The sequence below is a fragment of the Cygnus atratus genome, chromosome 10, assembly GCF_013377495.2.
Source record: "Cygnus atratus isolate AKBS03 ecotype Queensland, Australia chromosome 10, CAtr_DNAZoo_HiC_assembly, whole genome shotgun sequence".
Lineage (NCBI taxonomy): Eukaryota > Metazoa > Chordata > Aves > Anseriformes > Anatidae > Cygnus > Cygnus atratus.
The window spans coordinates 6,278,920-6,295,858 of record NC_066371.1 but is presented as its reverse complement, the minus strand read 5'-3'; the positions used below and the strand labels follow the sequence as shown (position 1 = coordinate 6,295,858).

Below are 16,939 nucleotides of genomic sequence, written 5' to 3'. Positions count from 1 at the left end.
AGACTGCTGTCATGACAAGCTTGCAGACTGATTATGTTCTTGATTAAAGCCCTAAAAAGCTCTGGGGCTTGTGCTCTTGATACTGCCCTGCCCTTGTGGCAGCAGTAAGGTGGAAGATCAGGTTTCTCCTTTCCTTGCTTTTCCAGCGGTGGCCATGGTGGCCAATGTCCCCAGCCTGCCGGGGGACAGCTTTTCTCTCCCTTGGGGACTCAGGGAGTTGTTCCAAGAGCGGCAGGACGGCGCAGACGGGACAGAGGCAGCACAAAGCAGCGATTGTGAGGGATTTATTTAGACGGAGGGGCCATTTCTGCGAGGTTCCCGTCGCAGAGCCCCGAAGCCCACGCTCAGCACGGTGCCTGAGGGCCCCAAAATGGCGGCTCCGCCCCGCACTTCCCGCCTCCCCGTTGCTAAGCGACGAGCCGAGCCCAGACCCCCTCCCTCCCTCCCCATCCCGAAAACTACAACTCCCGTGCAAGCGCGCCAGGGCGGAACTACATCTCCCAGCGCGCCCCGTGCTCCAGGAAGCGGAGAGGTTCCCTTCGAGTCCCCTTGCACTACATTTCCCAGCGTGCCGCGGGGGCGCCGGCCAATCGGCGCGCCCCAGGTTGGGGGGTGCGCCGGCGCGGGGTTGGCTTCCGCGGCGGGCAGGGCGGCGGGGAGGAAGCGGCGCGGAGGAAGCGGCGCAGGTGACATTTCCTCGCGGGCCGCCCCCCCTCCCGCTGCCGGAGCTGGGGCCCCGAGGATGGCAGCGCTAGGAGGTGGGGGCTGCGCGGGGAGAGGGGCTGGGGGGGAGCCGCGGTCGGGCTGAGGGGCGGGAAGGGGCCGGGGGGAGGGTGAGGGGGGAGATGTGGGGGTAAAGGGGGAGGAAATGGGGTAAAGGGGGGGAAATGGGGGGTCCTGGGGGTGTGGGGGGGAATGGGGTGAGGGGAAGGCCGAGGGAGGGCGGGGGGGAAGATGGGGGGGGAGGGTAGGAGGTTGGGGGGAAGGGGGAGGTTCTGTAGGGCCCCTCCAGGGGGGCTGGGGGGGTATTTGGGGTTTGGGGGTGTCATGGAAATAAATGGACGTGGAGAGTTAGGGGGGTGGTGGGGAGGACGGAGGTAAGGCATTGAGGGGTGATAAGGCGTTGGGAGGGATGACCCTTCATTGGGAAGGGAGGTGGTGAAAGGGAGCAGCAGGGTTCCCCAGGGGGACGTCTAGGTGTCGAGGGGTGAGCGGAAAGGCTGGGGCTTGGGGGTGAGCATCGGGGCCTGGTGGGCGCCGGCAGTGCTGGAAGGTGGCTTGGTTGCGTGTGCACATACCCGAGTGCCTGGCAGGGCTGGAGAAAAACTATTTTGAACCCTTTCAGTGTTAGAAAGTAAACAAAACCCTTCTGCAACGATAGCTATATCACACTTTTACTGTACATCAAGGCTCAGCTAGGTAGGAAACCTTGGCATCTGTGTAGCAAAGTATTTTATTTCCTTGGAACCTCCTCACTAGCGACTAACATTTGTTTCTGAAAAAAAATACGAGTACAAATTCTCCCCTTCCCCCATGATCGGTGAGTTTTGAATGCTGGAGCTGAGTTACCGTGATCGACCCCCCTGTTGTAAATTTTACCCTGCGTTACTATCTTATTTGAAAAAAAAGGCGTTTTTTTTTTTTTTTGAAGGCTTTTCCTAACAGTTATTTGAAGAGACTCTGACAATATTTGGCCCCAAGCCCGCCATGAAAAATGTGCCCCACAGCAGATCCCTACTGACCTAATTGTGACTGTGCTGAAAGCTGTGTCTGAGCTCAGAGTAAGAGAAGCTCTAACTGCTCTACATCACCGTGTGTTAGAACTTAAATCTCCCGTTCGTAGTCGTTGTTGCTCATTGCTTGTTTTTTGCCCTTTCTGTCGCCCTAAATTAAGGTATTCAGTGTTGCACTCAGCAACATTACCTGACTTGCAGCTCTTACCACCTAATGTTTTTTCTTTTGAGTTCTCCTTTGTTGTTGTTGCGTAAAAATCTTGTTGCTATTACGAAACAGATTTTTGTGCTTGAGATATTGCTCAATTTTCACTTTGGGATTTACTTCATTAAACATATCACGTGTTACTTAGAAAGTTATGCTCAACTTTGTATGTTTTCACAATTATATGCGAGTACCTTCACACCTGAGTAATTCTAAATGATAATTGTATTTTAGTCGTAAAGAAGAACATGTAGCCATACATTTATTTATGTGAATTTATCTAATAGCTTTGTTGCTCGACATATTTACTCTGTCTTCATGAGTCTGCTCCATTAGTCATCATTTGTGGAAGTTAGGAGCCAGTTCCTTTTTCGGTGTAAAGTTAAACACATGCGTACAGACTTGTGAAATGGTGACTTAGGTTGTGGGCTTGGTTTTCTCTTCTGCATTCTTTGTTCTTCTCATTCTACAAGTCAGTAAGCATCGTGATACCTTCCCCCCGAGTGATATCTAATAAAACATTCACACAAATATTTAGTATTTTTCCTAAAACTGGTGGATAAAATTTTGTAGGTTAACCTACGCAGTAGACTGGGGAAGGGGGGGCGAGAGGGAAACAACCTTAGATACCCTTATATTTTTACTTGCTAATGGGAATGTTAGATTTGCTGTTGATGGATGACAGCACTGAGGAGGTACGGAATATTAATTTGTGTTAACTCTCATTTGTTCAGGTGTGCTTTCTCTCTTTTTTTTTTTTCTTTAATTGGTTTCAATTTTGTTTTGTAGAACCAAGTAAGTTTTCACAAACACTGAATGGAATTCCTTCTTCAAACACAGTCAGCAGTGGAATGGACCCCTTCCATGCCTGCAGTATTCTTCAACAGCTTAAAACGATGTATGACGAAGGACAACTGACAGATATTGTGGTGGAAGTGGATCATGGGAAAACATTCTCCTGTCATAGGAATGTTCTTGCTGCAATCAGTCCTTATTTCAGGTACAATAGTCCGTTGTTCTTGGGGTGACTAAAAGTGGAATTATAAATTATTTTCATTAAATGATAATTGAAAAACCCCACACCTATACCAATATTCTGTGTAACTATTGATGACATAGCGCAACTAGTAAACAAATATTTTTATTCCCTTAATGTCAAGGAATTATCAGTGTCCGTTTATCAAAGGAGAGTTTCATTGGACAAAATCATACAATTTTAAAAGTAAAACCCTCCCGTGTTAAAAGTATCTTCATACAGTAACAGTATAGTTAAACTACTTGTTTCCCTTTAAAAATTGTGTATTCTGTCATGCTAGAATATGCAGATGAAATAACACGTTGAAAGTTGAATGCAAAGTCTTGGATATGTCAAGAGCTTTGCTTGTAAAATAAATTTTAAAACGGGATTAGTGAGATAATTAAGCAAGAAATTCCAGCTTGCCGTATTTGTTTCAGTAAGTCTGAAACTGATTTAAAATGTAGGTTCCCAAGCAGAACAGCATAACATCAGTGATAAATGCGTTTGTGCGGATACAAGGGCAGGTGCGTTGGGATTAGCTGTGCAATATGATTTCTTAGACCTGTAGCTAGAAGGTAATTACAAATAAACTGCTAAATATTTTTCTTTTGTAGATCTATGTTCACTAGCGGCCTTACAGAGAGTACCCAGAAAGAAGTTCGTATAGTTGGTGTTGAAGCAGAGTCAATGCATTTAGTATTGAACTATGCATATACCTCCAGAGTAATGCTGACAGAGGCCAACGTTCAAGCTTTGTTCACTGCAGCTAGTATCTTCCAGATCCCTTCCATACAAGACCAGTGTGCTAAATATATGATCAGTCATTTGGACCCACAGAACTCCATTGGGGTGTTTATCTTTGCTGATCACTATGGTCATCAGGAACTCAAAGACAGATCACAAGACTACATTCGTAAAAAGTTTCTGAGTGTCACCAAAGAGCAAGAGTTTCTTCAGTTGAGAAAAGACCAACTCATAAGTATACTCGACAGTGATGATTTAAATGTAGACAAAGAAGAACATGTTTATGACAGCATTATAAGGTGGTTTGAGCATGAACAAAATAAGAGAGAAGTGCACCTTCCAGAAATATTTGCCAAATGCATCCGTATGCCTCTGTTGGAAGAGACATTTTTAGAGAAAATCCCTCCCGTGTTTGCACAGGCTATGGCCAAAAGCTGTGTACAAAAGGGACAACATAGTGCCAATGGCTATACACAACGGCTTGGAATGACTGCTTCTGAAATGATCATATGCTTTGATGCTGCCCACAAACACTCAGGAAAGAAGCAAACAGTGCCTTGTTTAGATTCGGTCACAGGGAGAGTGTTTAAACTATGCAAGCCACCAAATGACTTGAGGGAGGTTGGAATTCTTGTATCTCCTGATAACGATATTTATATTGCGGGTGGTTACAGACCAAGCAGCAGCGAGGTCTCCATTGACCACAGAGCAGAGAGTGATTTCTGGATGTATGATCACTCTGGCAATAGGTGGATCCCGAAAGCTCCTTTGTTGCGAGCCAGAATAGGCTGCAAATTGGTTCATTGCTGTGGTAAACTGTATGCAATAGGTGGTCGTGTTTATGAAGGAGATGGGCGAAACTCTCTCAAGTCTGTGGAGTGTTATGACAGCCGGGAGAACTGTTGGACAGCTGTCTGTCCAATGCCGGTAGCAATGGAGTTTCATAGTGCTGTGGAATATAAGGATAACATCTATGTTTTACAGGGTAAGGTGCCTTGACTGACTGTGTGGTGTTTGATTGGAAGTGGGGGTTGTTTGAGCCAACTGTCTCTTCTTAGAAGCACCGTAGAAAACCCAAATTTTATGAACATCTGAAGAGTGCCCTGGGACAACGGAGTGGGAGAAAAGCTAGGGAGGGCAGTGAGGTTGCTGCTGCAGTTCTCACGCCTTGGGAATGCGTCATCAAGTTGTTGTACTGAGTTCTTGCACAAATGGCAGTTTTGGTGGTGTTCTAAGTCAACAATTTAGCATTAAATCTTACAACGAAAATGCTGTATTCTTTATCTGAGTGGAACGCACTAATGTTGAAGAACAGCTGTTGTCATGAAAAAGCACTTAGCATTTTACTTAGCTGAACCTGTGAAAACTGGTGTCTCGTCTTTTTTTTGGTGACTTGTAAAAATTGATTAGCCACGGTAGGCCTTCCCTCTCTGCCCAACTCTGCTTTTTGAAGTCAGCTAGGTAACTAAGGAAGATGATTTATCTTTTTCTAATTAGCTTGCACTGTCTTTCCATCCTATCTTCCAATAAATAATCAGACTTACTGGTTTATTGCATCTTGATTCTTAAATTAACGACTTAGGCACAGTTGTAGCACCAGCAGTGATAGTTCCATATTTGAGATTTATATCAGAATAACCCATAAAGATTAAAATAAGTATGTTGACAATGATTTATTACCAAGATGTACGTGCAATTGAAAGCGGTGTGATGAAAAAGATGCTTGTGGTTATTTTAGACTGGGAATTATATATTCTAGGACTCTAAAAAGGATCGTTATGGGAATGGATAAAATAAAAAAGGGAAGAATAAATTATTTGATTTGTGGAGATTGTATAAAATACATATTGCTGTGTGCCCAAGCTCCATAGCAGTCCACGCTTAAGAGCGCTGAGGCTGGTGTATGAGGCTGTGGTAAGAGTCCCAAGAAGCAGAAAGAAAGATTGGGACAGGGAGTATCTTAGTTTTGTTTTTGTTAGGCCCATTTCTGTGTAAACACTTGCAGAATTTGGGGTCTTGAATCTCTACCAACCCCCCTCTTTTTGGGTCCATCTCCATGCAAAGCTGGACCACAGGAAAGAAACATGTTGGGGAATACCGTAAGCTGCTTGTTATTGATCAGAAGTCAACCTGATTTCTTGGTGTTGTGTCCCTGCCACTCAGTAAGGTCGGAGGGTTTCCACAAGACCTGCAGGTGTTTTTCTTCTTTCATTTTCTTCTTTCCATATTACATCTGACTGGTTGTGGCTCTAAATTAAATTGTGTTAAAATAAGTTTTCTCAATCTTTCTCTCCTGTTGGATTAACTGACTGCTTTAGATCGTGTAAAAAGGAGCACTGAGGAGTCTTTAACTTAACAGAATATTTGTTCATTTTTCAAGTGTTTCTTAGAACTGCTAAAAAGTGGATAACATTTACAGAGGTATTATAACCTACAGAGTAAGAATGCACTTTTTTTTTTTTTTTTTTTTACAAATCGTAGCTGCACTACTCTATGTTTCAATGGTTTTAATGACATCCCAATGAAGTAGCTTATTTAAGTAAACATTGAGTTAACCAGCAAATTAAATAGTTTGCCACAGAAGATAATCGAATTCTCTATTTGAGTGTGGAAGATAAAAACCTTGATTGGGCTGCACTCTACCAGTGTATAAAAAAGTTAATTTTCAGTAATTTTCACAGAGAAAGCTCACAAGTTTGAAGTAGTCCATAAGGATTGATGGGAGCTGTAGAACGCAAACTGGAATGCAAGCATCAGTCGTAGGAGATTATACTGTGGAACAAAAATGAATAATCAAAAAATGCATTATCTGTAAGACTTAATGTCTTAAGTTATATTCCACCTTTTAACTATTATTTCTGTATTTGTTGTTAAACTTGAGGTGCTTTCTTACACTGCAAAATAGCTTAGATTCTTAAAAATATCAATGTGAAATTTATATATAAAGTTGAATTATGTTAATATTTGGCCAATGTTAGCCCTTTCTTTCCCCCGGGCTTCATAAAAGGCAAGGTGGGCTCTATCCATGTTCTTTTTATCAAGTTTGCATCTGAACTTTGCTGTCTACAGTCTGCATGCACTACTCTGTGCGCCCAACAGAAGAGGTGTCTTATCTGATCACGAAAGTAGTGATGAGTCAGTAGCTTCAAGCGAGTCTTCACCTGGCATCCTTTTAAGCAAATCAACCTTTTAATTTCAAATCAACCTGTTGTTTAAAATCCTTTTAAACAAATCAACCGAAGTGTGTAACCAGGGACGTGATACAAACGGCTTCAAAGTCTGAGTAGTAGAAGATACACTATTTGCTCAGATTTGACAACTTTCAAGCACAGAATTCCAAGATTTTCCACAGTCTGTAGATGCTGCTTATTTTGTGAAGATACTAAAGAACAAAACAAATACTTCGGATGTTTGAAGACTGGAATCTTGAAAGGTTTTGAGTCAAACTCTTAAGCGTGCCTTAGAGGTAGTAAAGGAGAGCTGGGAAACATGTAAAACACTGTATTTGTGGTGTGCTTCAAATTCCCCCCAGCTGGGTTAGAAACTCAAAGTAGCTTTTACTTATTTTTTGTACGTTGAAGAAAGCAGATGATGATAGATTTTTGTCATAAGATCAGGGCTTTTAAAAATTGGTAGACTGTTTCTGTGTGTGGAAGACCGTAGCTGAAAGCTTAGTAGCGGTGGAATTGCTGTTACGGAAATGAAGCATCAGTTTTATGTTTTATTTTTCCTCTCTCGTTGCAGGAGAATTTTTTCTCTGCTATGATCCTCAGAAGGATTACTGGGGGTTTTTGACCCCAATGACTGTGCCTAGAATCCAAGGCTTGGCAACTGTGTACAATGACTCCATCTACTACATAGCTGGAACCTGTGGAAACCATCAACGTATGTTTACCGTAGAGGCCTATGACATTGAACAAAATAAGTGGACTCGAAAAAAAGACTTCCCGTGTGATCAATCCATTAATCCATACATAAAACTCGTACTCCTCAAAAATAAACTCCACCTGTTTGTCAGAGCTACTCAAGTCACTGTTGAAGAACACGTTTTCAGAACCAGCAGGAAGAATTCGCTCTATCAGTATGATGAGGTTACCGACCAATGGCAGAAAGTATATGAGACTCCAGATAGGCTCTGGGATTTAGGCCGGCATTTTGAATGTGTTGTTGCTAAGTTGTATCCGCAGTGTCTTCAGAAAGTTATTTAATTTTTTTTTTCAGTAACAGGCCTTAGTGCTTTCAGTGGTAATCTGATGCTAGAGAAAACATGTCTTAAAAGAAAACAAAGAAATTCAGTATTTATTGTAAGCTGAAACAGATAGGTTGTTTTTTTTTTGTATGTGGGGATGGGTGCTCTTTAAAGGTTGCAGTCTGGGGAGGGAATTACTGGTTCAGTTTCATATTTACTGATATTTTCCTGGGAAATGAGAAGGAGGTTACAAAGTGCAATTATTAGCATTTTTTTCTGGTAAACACTTAATCATGTCATACTTGAGGGGTGTTTTTGTGGTAAGAGCAAATTAAGTGGAAGAGCCAGGATAACTATGCACTACAGTGAAAGAAAATCTAGCATTAGTAGCTAAGGATGTCCAAGCTGTTTTGAAGTGACTTTTCTTTTTTCTCTTTTTTTAAATACGGGTAAAATTTGAGGCAATATCACTAAGTTGTGTTTTTTTTTTTTTAATTTTAGATTGAAATTACATAGAGGAATGTTAGATCCTGATTCATAATGATCTTTTTTTTTTGTACTGCTTTTGAAGTCTTCTAAAATGTTTGTAATGTTTGTGCACTACAGTTTGGGAGAAAAACTCAAGCCAGAGTTGGAACATGGAGTACCTTTGCCCTGGAAGGAGGCCTGTTCAGTTTGCTGTACCACTTCCGTCTGTGGATTTTTGTTGAAATTGAGCTTAAAGATATCGAAAACAAATCCCAACACCTCTTTTTCTGCCACTTAGGTGTAGTGCTGCAAGGAAAAAAAAAAAAAAACATTTTTAACACTGCTTAAAATCTTTTTTCATCCCATAAAGGGCTTTAACCCAAAAGTTGATGGTGCTAGTACATTTTTAATACTTGTTTGTCTGAAATGGGCTAACCTTATGCTACTGTTTAAGACAGCCTGTTATTTTTCATGGAGTGTGTGTCTGTTTTCAGGCCTTGTTCTGTCATCATATTGTCTTTTTTAACATAACATTTTTACTGTAGTGGTATTCTTGCACAGATTGGTGACAGGATATGGCCTTAATAATATCGAAGTTTTTTTGTGGAGTGTTCATTTTGTCTCCACTAAAGTGCAGTGCTATGTGCAGTGTTAGCATGTGCTCCAGTAACTTTAAAATGTGTGGCTTAACTTTACACATCATCTTTTTCTTCCTGTGATCAAGCCCTCAGATACCTTCTAATTCATTCTGATCTATAATGTGAAAACTTGCACTACTGAGCTGTCTTCGTTACCCAGTATATTAAAGAAAAATTGACAGTAAGTGTCCATGGCTTAATCTTAGATGCTCATTTAGTATAGGGATTCAATATATTGCAACATTTTTCTCTATGTATTAAACATTTAGCTTACTTTTGCAGAAGTAAAAAATTTCCAAGTTCGGCCTCTACTTCAGTAGTTGAAAACTGGATGGAAAAGGGAAAAGAGGAATCCTAAAACTTATCGGCTATAATTTGCCAGGTTTGATTTGATTTGCTACTGGTCTAATTTTTTCCAGAGCTAGAGGTGTGCGTTATCTTACTCTTTCCTATTTTCTCAAATTGACCGCAGTAAACCAGTTAACTTGAAATGGCAGTGTCCACTGCTGGCTGTAAGTTCTTACCATTATCTGGCTTAGCAGCTGATATTTGAGTAAGCCAAATATTTAGCTCCTTAATGTTTATCCCCCTGGCATGGCTGAGGATTTGGATAATGTTCATTTGCCATGTGGTTTGTCTGTTCACGAATGGAACCTTTGATTTACAGAAATACTCACCTGGTTCTGTTTCTTAATTCTTGCACAAAATGTTAGAAAGGCAAAAACAAAACAACAACAAAACTGTGAAATGAAAAGGATAAAAAAAAATGCCTCTTTGCATTACATACCTCATCTTCCAGAGATTTACCAAACCGCTTCTTTCAAATGCGAGCGCCTGATTTTTTTTTTTTTTTCTGAAATAAAGTTGAAGTCGACAATACTTGCTAAGGCTGCATTATACACCAGCGTTGAGGTGTGTTGTTTGTTTAGTTTTCTTCTGGATACTGTTTTATATATATCCATAGCCAAGAATAAGAGCTTTTTTTTAAGTTCAACTAATTTCATTTTTCAAGTTATCCTTAGTCCTTGGCTAGCTCTTTGCGCTGTTGTAGGACTCTAGCTGCAAGCTTTCTGAAGCACCCTCCCTAACAGTGTTGCATTTGTGTGTAAAACCATTCTTTTGCAAAGTGTTATGTAACTTTTTTTTTTTAAGCTTGGTTGAATATTTACAAGACTTCTTGCTGCTTTTTGACAATCTTCTATATTTATTTAGTAGAACAAATTTCAATATATTACTTGAAACTATGAAATAGAATTGAGTTAGCAATTGACTGGTCATGTGATGTGTAGAAGTACAATATGCTGTGGTTAATTCTGCAGTAGGTTTGTTAATTTTGTTTATCTGCACTAAAGTACGAAGATCTCCATTCTGTTTAACCATTCAAACTGAGGGAGTGATCCAAGTCAGTAATGTGTTTTTTTTAAAAAGCTAAATCCTGGAACTTGCTGTGGGAGTAGAATATACTGAATCTTTTGCATGAGGAGTTCGTTGAGACAGTAACGTAGCTGTGAGATTTTGCCAATTCTTAAATGCTTCTACATTTTGCTGAAAGTCAGATTCCTGGTAAAGTTTTTGCTTTAGAGTCAAGCTTAAGTAAACTTGCACAGCACAGAAAAAAAAATAATTGCACCAAAGGTACTGATAATATTTAAACAGTAACCTATGCGTTTTCCCCACTTAGTATTTTTCTGCGTTCATTTACTGCCCTTTTATTAAATTAATTTCTAGCATTGTAAGGATTTACATAAGCGTGAATCTCTTTCAGAATTATTAATTACTTTAGAAGGACGCATTTTGTAATTTCCACTTGATTCTATCAGTAAAACTTAGGCTAACTAAAAGCAATTTTGGTGCACCAAACATGCAGTGTTTGTATGTTCTACAAGAAACTGAAGAGCTCCCTGTTCGTAAGGCTGTTTAGAAATGGCATCCAACATTCAGTGCTCAGGTATGTTAGTAAGAAGTACTGTAGTCCTATGAGGGCAAATGTGTGGATTTTTAAACATTTTGCCATAATTGCACAATTTTGCATTTTTACTTAATGTCATGTTATGTTTCTTAAAATAAACCTATTGTTGAAATACAGAACCGGTTGTACTCTATTGTGATAAATCCATTGCATAATTTTTAGTAATTTTCTGAAAATTAACCCTGTGATGTCACTTTATTTTCTAGGATGCTTTTACCGTTCAAGTATTGGGTAACTACAACTATGAACTCCAACCTGGAGACAATTTGGACTCTCAGTTACTATTTTATTAGCAAACTCCAGAGACAGCATGAAAGTACAGCCAATCATTAAGATTGGAAGAGACATCATCGTTTAGATGATAAAAGCATCCTAAACTCAGTTCTCCTGTCTCCTGTTTCCTTGGGTTGGAGCACCTTTGTTCTGTCCAAAACTCAAAGGACTTGTAAGGAAAGATTCCCCAGTGCTGTATTAGAGCTTAGCAACATGCCAGTATGTAATCAACTGTTGGGACTTAAAGAAGTTAAGAAAGAGCTGAAGCTGGCAAGAGGGGGTAAAAAAAAAAGACCTCTGTCTGTGATCCCCAAGGGAAAATGTTGTGTCAAAGTAAAATAACGAGACTGCAAGAAAAAGCCAAATTGCATCGACTGCCTGAGGATAAACTGAATTAACTCAGGGTCCACAGTTTGGACAAAGCTAAAGCTGCAGAAACTAATTAGAATTACCTCCTTATAACTTTGTTTGGTTTCAAGCAGAGGGGAAAATAAACCGAACTGAGCACTTGTAGCAGAAGCCTCAGGGAATGCCTTGCTCTTCAGATGTATCTGAATGGTTCTGCTGCTTAGCTGCACTGCTCATGGCTCCTTTGAAAAGACATCAGGGTATTTGCGAGTTAAGTAGTAGCCGTTATCTGGCTTATAAAACATGTTCATGAAGATGTCTGCAAATTTTCAGCCAAGTCATAAAAGTCATATCTGGAAGATACTCTTGGTTTATAATGTCCAGGGAGAGGGACCAGAGCCAAAACTGGGATAGGAGTAGTTCAGCCATAGTCTTTGAGTCCCAAACTTTTCTTCTGCTATCGTGCTTAAGGATAAATGAATTTGCCTCAAGTGCCCCAGCTGTCCTAGTGTGCAAAATCCTCTTATCACTTGGCATGTGTTGTAATGCAAATGTACGTGTTATAGTGGGTGGGAGGGGGCAGATTGTTTTTAGCTGTGCTGATTTTCCTTTCAGGCATTCTTTGGGAACCAAAGCATGTTATTTTGAAAGTATCTGCTGGAGGAATGAAACATGTTCACGCCCCAAAACAAAATGACATTACGTAAATAATCCATCAGGTTTGCTCCATGGTAATCCACTTCTATGAATCCACACTGGTTCTTCATTGCCCCAAAGCCTTTTGATCAGCCTCTAGAAGCACATTCATGCATGTTTCTCGGGGGTGTATCTTGCAGTACGGCACCCGTGCAGGCAGTAGATGAAGGAATAAACACCCAGGCGTTGCCTTCTCCTTATCTCCTGGCAGCATGTAGTCTGCTCGCTGCCTCTACAAGGGGGCAGAGTGAGGCCAGCAGAGCTTGAATCCCTCCCCTTTTAACATCTGGGTAAGGTCCTGCGTGCCTTGCTGCTGATCTGCATGTTTCTGTGCAAATGATAATGCAAATATCCACTGTAAGAGGCAGGTATCTATTAACTTTAGCTAACTTGGGGTGATCAAGCTACAGTTTAACAAGTTACTTCAGGAGAAGGAAAGCTAACAAACCGTTTACAACATCTCTCTTCGTAGTGGACTTTCTGAAACATAGGGTTGTGTTGTTGAAAGCTTTCCCTTTCCAATGGTAGCAGTAGGATCTCATTCCTCTTTAAGCACCTAATTTCATGCACAGCCTGTGCAGACCCCTTACATCTTTAAAAGGTTTGGCCCTCCGAATACAACCTAAAACAGGTTCTACCTCAGAAGATGAGATGTGTGTGTAGTAGTAGACCCTGGGCTTGATCAAGCACAGGTATAAAACCCCAGGTACATTCCCTCATGAAATAATGCTAAAATTTACATTTGGAGAACGCTTGGCCAGACTGGTTTTGATGATTTTTTTTTTAAATTATTATTTTTTTTGTACTTATTTATTTTGTTTTGAAGGACTGCGCAGCTTCCCGCATGCCATGAGCTTTGAGCAGAGAAGGTATCGATCTCCCCGAAGAGGAGCGAAGGAAGTGGATTAGATCACGCATGATCTCTCCTGCTCTTTATATCACCTGAGCAAAAGTGAGGTCTTCCCAGAGAAGAAGGAGCAATGCTGCAAGCAAGTCTATACAGATGGGCTGCAGGCCGCCCCGTCCTACACAGCATGGCCCCACAACAGGTCATGAAGAGGAGGCTGCGTGCCCTGACATCTTCACTTACTGGCCCTAAAGTGTGGAGTCTGACCTGTTAAAAGACAGTATGTGCTTATTTAGATCTTGAAGTGTCACTGAGTACCAGCAATGAAAACATATCTGTAAAACATCAACCAAAATAGTACCAAATATATCCATTTAAACGAACGCTTTGTGTCCCCACGTCTCCTTAGACCTGCACATGATCTGTCTGCGGATCGGTTACTGTCGCGGAAAGGTGGCAACGGGCAGTTTTAATGTAAGAAAGTACAAATTGTATGCTTGGTTTGTGCCAACTTTTGATTTTTTGCTCATGTGTGTATGTTACATATATTGTATATGATTATCGCTGTTCTATTCTAAATTTGATTAATTTGAAATCAAGATGGTGGGTAATATATCGGCTGTAGAAAAATATTTGCAAGTAAATTTTGTATTATTTCATATTCTTCTGGTTTGATTCTGGTCATATTCCTTCAGTAACAGATTTCTTCAAACACTGAGAAATAAGTTCATAGGCAGGAGCATTTGGTGAACATCAAATTAACTTCCTCTAACAACCCAATAAATGAAGTGAAACGCTTAAATTGTGTTTGCTCTGCAAATTTGCTTTTTTTTTTTTAAAAAAAACAACACAAATTAAAGATGTGCCATGTCTTACATCAAAAACTAACGTGTGGAGAGCAAGTGCTAAGACAAAGGAACCATCTGATTAATTACTGAAATTTCAAATTTTTATAGGCTAATGAAACAGTAGAGTTTTTGTTTCTCCTGTCCATCTCAACTGCTGATGGAACTAACCAAGGCTTTCCAAATTGATTTTGAAAAGTAGTTTGAATGGTTTGCTATTATGTCTGAAATGCATGCAAACGGTCACAGCTCAATAACTATCAGCAGAAAATCTTCACAATTGGGGCAATTCCTATTTTTTAAAAAAGAATGTCCAGGTTGGGAGCCTGTTTACTTAAGTATCCTGTGAGCAAGAGCGGGTGGTGTTTGTTGAACGAGTTGTTAGAAATTATTTAGTTTGTTCTGATTACAATGGACACTTAGGATAATAAATTCCCCAACGTAGTTCACCATTCTAGAATGGGGAAGAACTAAGGGAGCTATCGAGCTGGTATCTGCAAGAAAAAGACAGCACATTTTTGGAAGAAAAAGTCTAGCAGCACAGAAGCTACTTATTTGGACTTTTAGAACTGAGTCCCACCCTTTGCAATGCTGTAGTGTTGAAAGAAATGACTCCTGTGAACTCTAGGTCTGGTGTGATTGCCATCTCTTCAGCAGGCAGCTTCTGATGACCTCCCGCGGGACAGAGGGCCGCGTACACCTGGAACAGTCTGTAAGGAACTCTCATAGCACCTGTAACAGTGTTTAGGGATTTATTCCATTTAGAAGACAGAAAAACACCAAATCTACTTGTCACATTTCTGGTGTAGAAAGTTGTAAAAGTCTTAGAAATGCAGCAGAAATTAACATCTGGTATAAGCCGTGACCAGTGAGGCAGGAGGAGCTAGATCATACCAACTTCTGTCCAACTGGAGTTCTGTGCCTGGCAGGGAGTTACTGGTGGCTACCCAGGGAAACGAGAACAGAGCAAGCTGTTGATGTTCCCAGTCTCCAGTAATTTGCAACCAGCAATGCCAGAGGTGTTATCGTTGTTTAATAGCCCTCAGTGAACATCTCCCAAGAATGTCTTGCTGCCTTTTGACCCTCGGTGACTCTTCAGCGTGCTCTTACTGTTAGGTGGTAGAAAATCCTTCTAAATGGGAGGTGTGCATCCCATGTTTGTGAGAGGAACAGCTGAGCTGGCTGTGACTGCGCTGGAGAAGCCTTTCTTATTAATGTAAACCAGGAGCTACTGCATGGTTTTAGGCCTTTGTTGTGCCCTTGTAGGGAAGATACTTTTGTTGGGCCAATGCAAAATAATATGCATGACTGCATGTGGCTACGAGGCAGGAAATACAGGCTCCAGCAGATGCTGACTTGCAAAGTCAGCTTGGATGAATCATTTTTCTCGTTGTCTTTGTTTACCTTTCTGCTGGGTTTTCTCCTCAGATTGAATGAGAACATTGCACAGGCCTGCCTATGGTCAGCTTTTTCCTGTTTTTTCTTGTACCTAAGTAGTGTTCTGCGGTGTTTGGATTATAAACGTGGCAGGGGAATGTTTTAAATCCCCCAAATGGGGATTTGCAATGTAAGTCTTACGGAAACATTCCTACTGAAACTGGGTTACATAAACCTCCACAAAGTGTGTGGCCATGTTGTGGACATTGCTCTTTCAGTAGCCCAGTTCCACTGCTTGATTTACTGGTAACAAATTCAGGAATTTTCCGTATCCCCTCCTCTCACTCCAGGGTGAAATTTACCCTTTGTTAAGTGTCAGTGTGGCCTATGAATCCCTTCCTTTGTTCCTTAGTGACCAAAATAAGTCTGACGCAGGATTTTAGGTGACCTGGGGGTCATGCAAGAGAACTTCAGCCAGAAGGTTAAAATTGCCATGGCCAGACTGGCAGTGATATGTTGCACTGTATGCAAAGTGCTCTGGAGGAGAGCAGGAGCAGAGTCTGCAGAAACAATTCCTGAAGAAAGAATGAGTTAATAATAATAGCCAGATTTAATTTCAGTTTCTCCCTTTGGTTTTCTGTAAGAGTTAGCCTTGATGTAGAAAAGCTGGACAATGAATTTGATACCATAATCTGTTTTTATGCAAATGTCCTCTCAATAAATCTCCCGTTAAACAGAAAATGAAATTAAATGAACAAATATATTCAAAATGTTAGACTTCTAAAGGTGGTGTACAATTAGTCAGAGTTTTACAAGCAGAATGAATTGGTTGTAATAAAAAATAACCTTTCTTGTTAATCCCAGAGAATATATTTAAAGCCCAGGCTCAACCTTTTTAAATGACTGCCAAAAAAGATTTGAATTTGAGGAGCCTGAGAATTTTTGCATATCCTGAACTTTGGTAGGCTGTGAATAACGGATATGGTATTAAATTAGGAACATGTCCTTGCTGTGCTCGCCCCTTAATCAATTCTATTTTGCCTAATTTCAGAGCCTCTAGTATATGTCAATATTTTTGGGGTCTTGGTATTCTCAACAATGTTTCAATGGCTTAAATTGGGTAGAATAGCCATAAGTGAAAGAAATGGCATGATGAAATGCATATCTCTTAAGTAATAAAATCTCTTAAATGTCTTGTCAATGGACAGTCATTCCAACCGCACCACTATTACTCTTTAACTTGAGTTTGCTTCTAAAATCCTACCCAAGAATAATGTTAAAATAATTTGAAAAGACAATGCACAATATTTTTCATATAGAAAAAAAATAGATGACGGGAAATAATAGGTTCTGCATCAGAACAATTTGTCGCATATTTTCAAGATCTGTGGAGCTGGGGCACAGCACAGCTCTCCTGTGGCTGCACAGCTCCTGCCCCAGACTCGCAGGTGTGTGGCCAACACAAAGCACAAGCAGGACTAGTGTTGGTCTGGGCACCTGTGATAATCCCAGGCATGCAAGGAAATAAATTGGCTTTAATATGAAGGGGAATTAGGCAAGATGATTTCTACCACACCTGCCTTTCATCT

At 40.7% G+C, this 16,939-nt stretch overlaps 1 protein-coding gene across 2 annotated transcripts; it reads left to right on the top strand.

Moving 5' to 3' along the window:
• The first annotated feature begins 622 nt into the window (after window positions 1-622).
• On the top strand, window positions 623-11,501 carry KBTBD8 (kelch repeat and BTB domain containing 8). Of its 2 annotated transcripts, none has more exons than XM_035546790.2 (4): window positions 623-758; window positions 2,728-2,938; window positions 3,571-4,685; window positions 7,445-11,501. In XM_035546790.2, the coding sequence occupies exons 1-4, from the start codon at window positions 743-745 to the stop codon at window positions 7,906-7,908; spliced, it is 1,806 nt and encodes a 601-aa protein (XP_035402683.1). In that variant the 5' UTR covers window positions 623-742; the 3' UTR covers window positions 7,909-11,501. The 2 variants fall into 2 exon arrangements, with proteins under 2 accessions (XP_035402683.1, XP_035402684.1); XM_035546791.2 differs by lacking the exon at window positions 623-758 and adding an exon at window positions 1,683-1,781 and having other exon boundaries at window positions 7,445-11,094.
• Window positions 11,502-16,939: the final 5,438 nt, after the last annotated feature.